Source organism: Myotis lucifugus, unplaced genomic scaffold (genome assembly GCF_000147115.1).
Source record: "Myotis lucifugus unplaced genomic scaffold, Myoluc2.0 scaffold_816, whole genome shotgun sequence".
Lineage (NCBI taxonomy): Eukaryota > Metazoa > Chordata > Mammalia > Chiroptera > Vespertilionidae > Myotis > Myotis lucifugus.
Window position 1 is genome coordinate 63,835 of NW_005871864.1, and position 9,411 is coordinate 73,245.

The 9,411-nt window shown below is 43.8% G+C and overlaps 1 protein-coding gene across 1 annotated transcript; it reads right to left on the reverse strand.

Moving 5' to 3' along the window:
- Nucleotides 1-1,977: 1,977 nt before the first annotated feature.
- Nucleotides 1,978-9,143, reverse strand: LOC102432069 (zinc finger protein interacting with ribonucleoprotein K-like). Its single transcript, XM_023747227.1, has 4 exons — nucleotides 8,964-9,143; nucleotides 7,012-7,131; nucleotides 6,390-6,450; nucleotides 1,978-5,740 (listed from the first exon to the last, which is right to left on the reverse strand). Exons 1-4 carry the CDS (start codon nucleotides 9,141-9,143, stop codon nucleotides 4,428-4,430), a joined length of 1,674 nt encoding a protein of 557 aa, XP_023602995.1. The 3' UTR covers nucleotides 1,978-4,427.
- Nucleotides 9,144-9,411: the final 268 nt, after the last annotated feature.

Here is a 9,411-nt window from a genome sequence, read left to right on the forward strand (position 1 = left end):
GAGGGCAGTTGGGGGGACCAGGCCGGCAGTCCGCTATGACGTGCACTGACCACCAGGAGGCAGTTGCTCAATGCAGGAGCTGCCCCCTGGTGGTCAGTGTGCTCCCACAGTGGGAGTGCTTCTCAGTTGACTGACCCATCCTAGCAGCCCACCAGTCCAGCAGCAACCACTCACTCCCTCAGTGGTCCTGCAGGTCCTATCTCCAGAAAACGGGCCAGGCAGTGAAGGGTTGGTGCTGCTGGGCCATTCCTGAAAGAACTGCAGGCCTCCTGGAAGTTGGGCTCGGGCACCACAGCCACTTCCCCTACCTAGACGCTCGAACGACAGTAGGGCGGATCTGGAATTCAGGCTGGCAAAGGCACCAAACCTCCTGTCTGAAGGGCTGATTGCTTCCCAGCCCCACAACCCATCCCCCTCGAGATGGGTACCAGACACAGGGCTCAGGGTAGGTGAGTGGCGCTGCATCAGTGCAAGTCTCTCCCGATCAGGGCTGACTATCAGGTGTACTGGGGCTGGGATGAGCAGGAGCTGCAGGCAGGAACGGCAGACAGGAGCTGCAGGCAGCATTTACCTGCAGGTTTTGGCCCAATCCCTTCAGCCCACCCCAAAGGGACCCCACCCGTGCACAAATTCATGCACCAGGCCTCTAGGTTTAAATATATATAGGGTGTTCCAAAATTCACGCAAGATTTGAATTTTGCGTAAGCATTAACAACAACAAAAAATAAAAGCCTGATTTTACTTGGTTTATTGAATCAGATTCTAATATCTGTTGCCCTTTGATTTCAATCCCTTCAATTTGATAAGCATTACCAAGTACCAATTATGGCCCAGGAGCAGGGACAATGAAGACCAATGAAGACCACGGCTTTGCATATGTGCCAGCAAAGCCGTGGAGGCCATTTACCCGATGTGCTATTCTATACATAACCCTATACTGTATACTTTATGAATCCATAAAAAAATGTACAATTTTTAATTATAAACCTGTGTTTTCTATCAAAATTACTTCTCGTGTGAATTTTGGGACACCCTATATATTTACTTAAAACTTATGTTTTAAATCAATCACACTTATATGAAACTTTAAAAAATGTTTAAAACTTACCACTTTCCAATAATTCAGCTAATTAGGAATGTTCTTGATCACATTCATTGCTACTCTATCAGTATGCTGAAAAAATATATATGTAAAAGGCTAAGCAACTGTCTGACTGCCTGACAAGTAGCTATGATGTGTAATGACCACCAGGCTGAAGATACTCAACGCAAGAGCTGCCAAGTTGTGATTACTTCACAGCAGCGGTTCTCGAGTGATGCACCACAGAACCAGAGTGGAGGGAGCTGGATTTCGGGATGCGTCATGTGAGAACTGCCCTCTCACAATCCAGGAATGCTCTGGGGATGTTGATGAGCTGGATTTGGCCTAATCCCTGCAGGCCAGGCCGAGGGACTCCACCTGTGGGAGGGACCCTTCAAGCCACGGTGCCGCCCCAGGTGCTGCTGGCTGGGGAGGGACTGTGGGAGGTTGGCTCTAACGCTTGTGGGGACAGTCTCACCCAGTCCCGCCCTGCCAGCCACTTTCTAATTTATTTCCTTTCAATGTGCACGAATCCATGCACCCGGTCACTAGTAAAATATGATGTACTACATAATGTCTTAGGACCATGTTCAATGCCATCATTTTGGCAGTTTCAATGTGGTGATGATCAGTATTTACACCAGGGAAACTGTCAACTACTACTAACCTAGACTTCGCTTAATGTATTAATAAATGCTTAGACTTAAAGAACACTGGTGGAGAATGTTAACAATGCAGATTAAACTTATAAGTGTATGGTACAAGTGGGCTATAAATCAGACATAGGATAAAAATTGAGAAAAACTATTTTGTTTATAGAATTCAAAACCAAGAATTCCATATGGCAAAGAAGTCACTCGAGTCATTGAGGAATGAGTGAAATTCAAACATATGTCTTAGAGGCTGCACTGTCCTATTGTGTAGAATAAGAAATTAACTTTTGAAGTAGATAAAAAATTTTGAGCAGATATTTTAACAGAGGAGATAAGAAAGTGTAAAGAAATGCGTGAAGAATTAACCACCATCAAACATTTTTAGGGAAATGAAATTAAAACAAAACCAAGTTAACAGTATACTCACGGATGGGACTAGAACTGAAAAAGATTAACCTTCGCCTTTGCTGGCAGGGTTGCAGAAAAATGGAATTTTCATTACTGTGGGTGGGAAGGCAAAGTGATTGATCATTGTAGATCACAGTTCCCCATATATTAAAATGTAACACATTCACTGACACTGGAACACTATGATAAGACATACACCTGTAGGAAGAACTGAACACAATATTCCCAGCTGTTTTATTTAGAAAACCCCAAACGTAGAAATAACTGAAACCATAGACAGCTCAATAGTTAAAGTGGTTATCCATAGAATACAGTATTTCCTAGCAATAAAAAATTAACTATTTACATAATCATTAGTTTCGAATCTCAAAATATCTGTGTAGCATGAAGGAAGCCAGTGTTTCTTAAAGAGAATTCACCTTATAATGCCAATAAAATTATGAAAAATATGAACTACTCTATTGTACAGGAAGGTAAATCAATGCCTGTATGGAGGGCTGGGGAGGCAGAAAGCTGACAAAAGGACTGGAAGTAAATACAGGGTGTGGCAATAGCAGGTTTACAGTTGTTGGTACTGAAAATAATACAATAATTAATAATAACACAAATATAAACTCTCCATGGCCACTGTGCCTCCTTTTGCTGGGCGTGATCACGTTCACTGAAAGCCACTGGTTTGGTGCCAGGGCAGGGCACATGCCATCCTGAATCCCCAGGAATGGTCATGCAGGAGGCAGGCGATTGCTGTTTCTCTCTCTCCCTTCCTTTCAACATTTAATAAAAATACACTTTAAAATATATAAAATAGTTACTTGAAAAAGAGAATTAACTGTGTTTGGCATACTCACAATAGTAAGTCTACTTTTTTCCCCCACATGGATGTGGGTAACAGAAGCCTATTTCACCTGTGACGGTTTCCAGCTTTATCTGTATGTTCAACCTCACCAAATAATGCACATTAGAAAAGTGCATTTCCTTGGTTGTCAGTTATACATAAACCTAAGTAAAGCCTTGAAATGTGGTTCCATATAAATCCTAGACATCCCTATGTTGTTAGAAAATTAAGATGGCAACCCTATATAGACACAAGCATCCCTCTCTTCATTTCTTGGGAGGACCAGCCTTGCCTCAGTGGCAGCAAATATTGGCAAGCAGTAAAGACTATTGCCATCAGCTCAGCCGGTGTGACTAAGTGGTTGAGCATCAACCTGTGAACCAGGAAGTCATGGTTTGATTGCTGGTCAGGGCACATGTCCAGGTTGTGGGCTCCATCCCCAGGGTGGGGCGTGCAGGAGGCAGCCGATCAATGATTCTCACTCATCATTGGTATTTCTCTCTCTCTCTCCCTTTCTCACTGAAATCAATAAAAGTATATATTTTTAAAACAACAACAAACTATTGACATTAAAATTAACAGGAATGCTGAGTGCTTACAAAAGACACATCTGGGACAGATTACAGGATTATCCTTCCTCTAGCTTTGACTTCTTGCCTGTTGAGCAACTTAAATGCACAAAGTCATGTGGCCTTTCTTTCAAGCCCATGGGCTGCAGTAAATAATAAGCCAATATTGGACAAAAAGTGATTTCCTGCCATTATGCTGTCCCTTCCAAACCACATCAATTTTTGGATAAACACAATATTCATCTCTACATGTTGAAAGATCACATTTGTGTTTGCAAATCATCTGTGGCAGTGAATAAAACCAAAATTAAAGGTACAAATGTAAACACACCTTTAAAAAAGATCATAAACCAGAGGAGAGGAGAGCACAGAGTTTGCAGGTTGGTGAATAAGAATCCCCCAAATTTATCAAAGCATAATGTGAGTACCACTATGTCCATGAAAGAGGTAGCACTTCTTAGCTGAGAAGGGGTGCTCTGGATGAATCCTGGGCCAGGTCCATCTTCTAGTCATAGAGAAATGAATGAAGATACTGCCAAGGGCTTGGAGGAACCATAATTACTTCAAGCAGAAGTGACAACACAGAACACATTCCCCTGAGCACCCAGGGATGATGACCATGCACACTCCTCAGGTGAGCCAGGTGTTAGAGGTGAAATCTCTTCAGCAACAAACACGGTGACACCATTTGGGTCGTAGGTCTGGGCATGTTAGCAAGTACAATGCAGTTCCTTCAAGTCTCACTTGTATTGGAAATTTATGAGGAATCTAGCAGAGTGTATGTTCTCATAAATGGAGTTTACATTCATGTAAGTGGGTCCCATCGAATCTCCTTAAGTGTTCTTATTCTAAGTGAGAAAAATAAAACATTCCCTGCACCTTTACGGCTTTTCTCCAGTGTGAACTCTCTTGTGATGTGTAGTCAGGTTAGAACTTTGATGAAAGGACTTCCCACATTCACTACACTCATAAGGCTTTTCTCCAGTGTGAACTCTGTGGTGTTTAATAAGGTCAGTCCTTCGAGTGAAATGCTTACCACATTCGCTACAACTATATGACTTTTCTCCAGTGTGAACTCTCTTGTATCTAGCCGGTTTATGTTTGTAGCTAAAAGATTTTCCACTTTCACTATACTTACTACATTCACGAGTCTGAACTCTCTTGTGTCGACTGAGGCTATAGCTTTTACTAAAGGATTTCCCACAATTACTACACTCATAGGGCTTTTCACCAGTGTGAACTCTCTGGTGTTTAGTGAGGTCAGTCTTTTGACTGAAATGCTTCCCACATTCACTACACGCATATGGCTTTTCTCCAGTGTGAATTCTTTGGTGGGTAATAAGGTCAGTCCTTTGACTGAAATGCTTACCACATTCACTACACCCATATGGCTTTTCTCCAGTGTGAACTCTGCGGTGTCTAGTGAAGTCAGACATGTAACTGAAGGACTTCTCACAATCACTACACTCATATGGCTTTTTTCTAATGTGAACTCTGCTGTGTTTAATGAGAGCAGTCCTTTCACTGAAGACCTTCCCACAATCAGTACCTTCACTGGGCTTTTCTCCAGTGTGAACTCTTCCATGTTGAGGGTGGTTAAAGATTCGTCTAAACCGTTTCCCACATTTATTAGAACCATAAATCATATCTCCAGAGCAGAGACCTTTCTGATAAGCAACTTTCTGTTTCTGGCTGGCAGCTGTTTCACATTCAATCCACTGGTGATGTCTTTTTCCACTGAGACATTCCTGTGAAATCTCATTGTTACTGTGTGGCTCTTTGGTGTTAAGAGTGGCCTGGTGCTGGAGAAGCTCTGAGATGGCTGGGGAGTCTTCCCCAACCTCCGTCCTAGCTGCAGGCACCCTGGATAAGTAGAAGCAACTGGTCCCAAGTGGGGACCTCTCCATATCTTCTTTCCAGGGCTTCTCTCCACTGGCATCCTTCTGTTGCTGGTGAGAGTTTGCACTGAAACACAAGTCTCTCACACATGCATCACTTAAGAGCACATTCTTCTCAAAGTAAACCACTTGTAACTCAGTCAGGTGCAAAATATCTTTTAACACTGAGAAGCACGGCTTACACAGATGGGTCCTCTGGGTGGCTGCAGCTGTCTTGGAAGCCCTGACATGAGACTCTCCTACAGATACACTGTGCTGAGAATAGGCCTCCACATCATTCATTTTATGCCAAGGACCTGAAAACAGAGGAATGATGAGGAAATGAATGTTGACTCTGGTGACAGGGTGAAGTCCCATTATAAAAGTGTGTTGCACATACTACATTGGTTTCATGCAACTGGCTGAAAATGAAAGACCTGAAAGATAAATTAGTAGGAGGCCCCTGTGAAGTTCTTGACCACTGAAGATCACAAAACAAGGGAGATTTCAACAGAAATAGAGCAAAAACATGACAAGCAGCACATGGAAGAGAAGTGGACTGTTCAGCTCATTATGCTGCTAACAGCATTCAGTAGATCTTCTCTGCTGGTGACATGGGCAAGCTGTGCAGATGGTTGGTTACATCTCATTCCAAGTAAAATTCAATACAGAAAGAGCTGGTGTTTGAGGGGTGTTTAAGCATTTATGTGCTCCTCATAACACTTGCAAAGGTCCATGTTGTAGAATGCTGCAGAAAGAGATGTGCAGAGGAACAGGTGATGTAAAAAGGACACAAAGGCGAAGATAGACAAAGCTAGGAAGTCACTGATAAAATGACAAGTCAGCAAAGTGTCAAGTGTGGAAAAGGAAAGGTATAAATGAGGTGTGGCCATTGGAACCTGCACCAAACACTGTTGTACAGCAGCAGCTTCCAGGTACAATATGAACACCACGCTTATGTCATACCTTCCCCAAGTTGCCACTCAGAAGGGCCAGGCATCTTCTGAGACCATCCTGTATGTTCACCCTGGAGAAAACCAGGGTTCTCCCTGTACCTCATTCTCTAGAAATATGTACAAACTAAATATTCCGAGTATCAATGATAGACAACAGAGGTGAGCAGCCATCACTAGCCCATAGCATCTGGGTTGCAATATTATTGAGGAAAGGTAATATTACAAACAACAATTGAAGGAGTGTCTTAAAAGAATACCCCCTGGTTCAGGCATTCAACAAGGTCCTCATCTACAGGAAATGCTCAGAAGTGGAGGCCACGGATCAGGATATAGTCACCCTCCCTGGGAGAGGAAGAGCAGGTGGGACCCATTAAGCAGTCTGTACATGTGTTGACACCCAGACACATCTTGCAGTTTCTGAGGCAACGGGTGTTAAGGAGGTTTATGGAGTCTATTGCTCAGAGCTCTCCGCAGAGCTCAGCACTAGCAGGCATAGCCCATTTGACAAGACAGTGGGGGAAATTAGCAGAGCCCATGGTCTTGATTTGAGAGAGAGAGTGATATGTCTGGAGAATAAATAAAGAGTGGGCATCACTTCAGGACCCTAGGAGAGATGTGAAGGTCTTACCTACAAATGATACAAGTGAAAACACTTCCAGCATCACATCACAGTACAGACGTCTCTGAGACTCATCAAGGATCTCCCACTCCTTCCGAGAGAACGCAATGGCCACGTCCTCAAAGTTCATATCCTGTCATAATGGAGACAGTACATCCCATGATAAGATTCTCTCTTGAGATTCCAAGCTTGTCATACTCCTCACCCTGCATATCTATTTGCTCCCTTTACTCCCCACATCAGAGAAGGTAGCAGGCCTTGGTCCATCAACGTCAATCTCTCTTTATATTCCTACTGATGCTGTGTCTTCCCACAACAATAAAGGCAGATGAACAAATACAAGAAACCTGTGCTCTGATCCTCAAATGTGAGTCACACTGACCCTTTTCAATAGCAGTAGGTGTCAGGAACATAGGGTAGGAAGAAATGCTGCACATAAAGGGAATGTGATGGATTTGACACTGGTCTTGTCAGGCAATACTCATGTTGTCCTCTAAATTGTCCCTCCAAGACACCGTAAAACATGGTAATGCCCATTATACTTCTGACTCCAATCCCAATTTGCTGAGGCCATCACTTTGCATTACCTGCTGCCCATAGTTCTTTGATCCACACTTGTCTCACACAGCTTCATTCCCAGAGGCACAGCTTCACTGGTAACACAAATTAGCCATGACGAGGACAGGGTGTTTCCTAATCAGCTTCTTTTTCAAAATTTTAATTCACCACCTCTGTAATATATTTCCCTCTGACTCTTCTCTCTTCTCCTTTCCCCATGCCAGTGGAGATTTACAAGCGCAGATGACACCGATGTATGCTCTCTCATTCCTATTGTTCACTGGGTCAGCCCTCAACTAGAAATGACAGGTGGGCACGTATATGGCACCTAAGCTCTGGACCTGGCATGTAGCACCACAGCAACCCATCTTGTTAGAAATTATCCTAAAATTCCCCAATATCATATTATAAAGACACCATCAGAAATGGATGCCCTTTTCATTCACTCATATGTAAATGCTAGTGCCGTGCCCTCAAGAATTCACACTCCCTCTCCAAGTGCAAATCACTCTTCCTACTACACTTCTCTCATTCCTGAACTCGCAGAGCCTCAGCCCCTATAGCCATCTCCTGGGTTTTCTACTCAGTACTCAGCATGTGTGTTCCAGAGAATGCTTGACAAATTCAAAGATCAAGTATTCTACCAACTCTGATAGTCCACAGTCATAGCAACAGTCTTGAACCTGCTAAGACCTCCCTCCCTGACTGTTTATTCCTTCAACCTCACCTACTGGGAACCACATCACATCTCAGATGTCCAGAGCCCACCTCCACTGGTGCTGCACCTGATGTCACTTCACCAGTCACAGGCTTCATCACTCAAGTCCCATCACCTATAGCCCTCTACCCTATGCCCAGTGAGTCTCACAGATGACCCCTCATGGCCCTACGCAAGTCACCCGAACTGACTGCAACACCTCAGGCCACACCCAATGGCACAAAAAGTTCCTGGCGGATGTTTCAGAAGTAAATATGCACCATTCCCAGTCTCAACTTGTTGGAATTACTCTTCAGCCTCCCATTTTAAAAAATTATCTATACCTCTTCCTGGTCCATAATTCTCCACAAGCTTTTGAAGAAGTCTTTATCCTAAACTACCCATCAGAGTTGGAGATGCTTATGAACTGCTTTCTGAAATCTCAGACTCTAACAGGCTAGAAAGAAAAGTGTTTGTATCCCCAAGGAATATTACTCTTCTTTGATTTTCTCCATCTCAGTGGATGGTGCTTCCATACCTGCAGCTGCTAAATCCTAAATGTCATGACTTCTCTGACTCTTATCTCTCTCTCTCACACACATCCTCAAAATTAGAATATTTAGGTGGCCACACCTAAAACACCAATCCATAATGCAACTGTTTCCCCACTTCCACAGCCACCATCATGGGCCAGTTCCCATCACACTCACTAATGCTATCGTCCTACTATTTCTACCACCTCCCTCACGCCCATATTGTCCATCATGCTGCAGCCACAGAATCTGAGGATCCCTGGTCACATCACCTGCCTCCACTGCTCCAAATCGCCCATTGCTCCCATAACAGGCAAAACAGACACAAAGTTCCTCTAGACCTGACTCCTGTCCCATTCTTACCTGTTCCAATTTTTTTAAAAAGAATACCTGCCAGTTCTGAAATCAGCTCCATTTTATCTCCAAGCCATTGCACATTCTGGTACCTATGCCTGGGAGGACCCACAACTTGTCATTCCACTGGTTGCCCAAAACAGGGACCACTTCATATAACACTGGACCTGGACTTAACAGTCTGGGCTTGGTGTCTGTTCAAGGTCCTCAGGTCGAAGGAGAGGAGAGTCCCAGGGGACCACTATCTCTTAGGCTACAAGAGTGGGAGGCC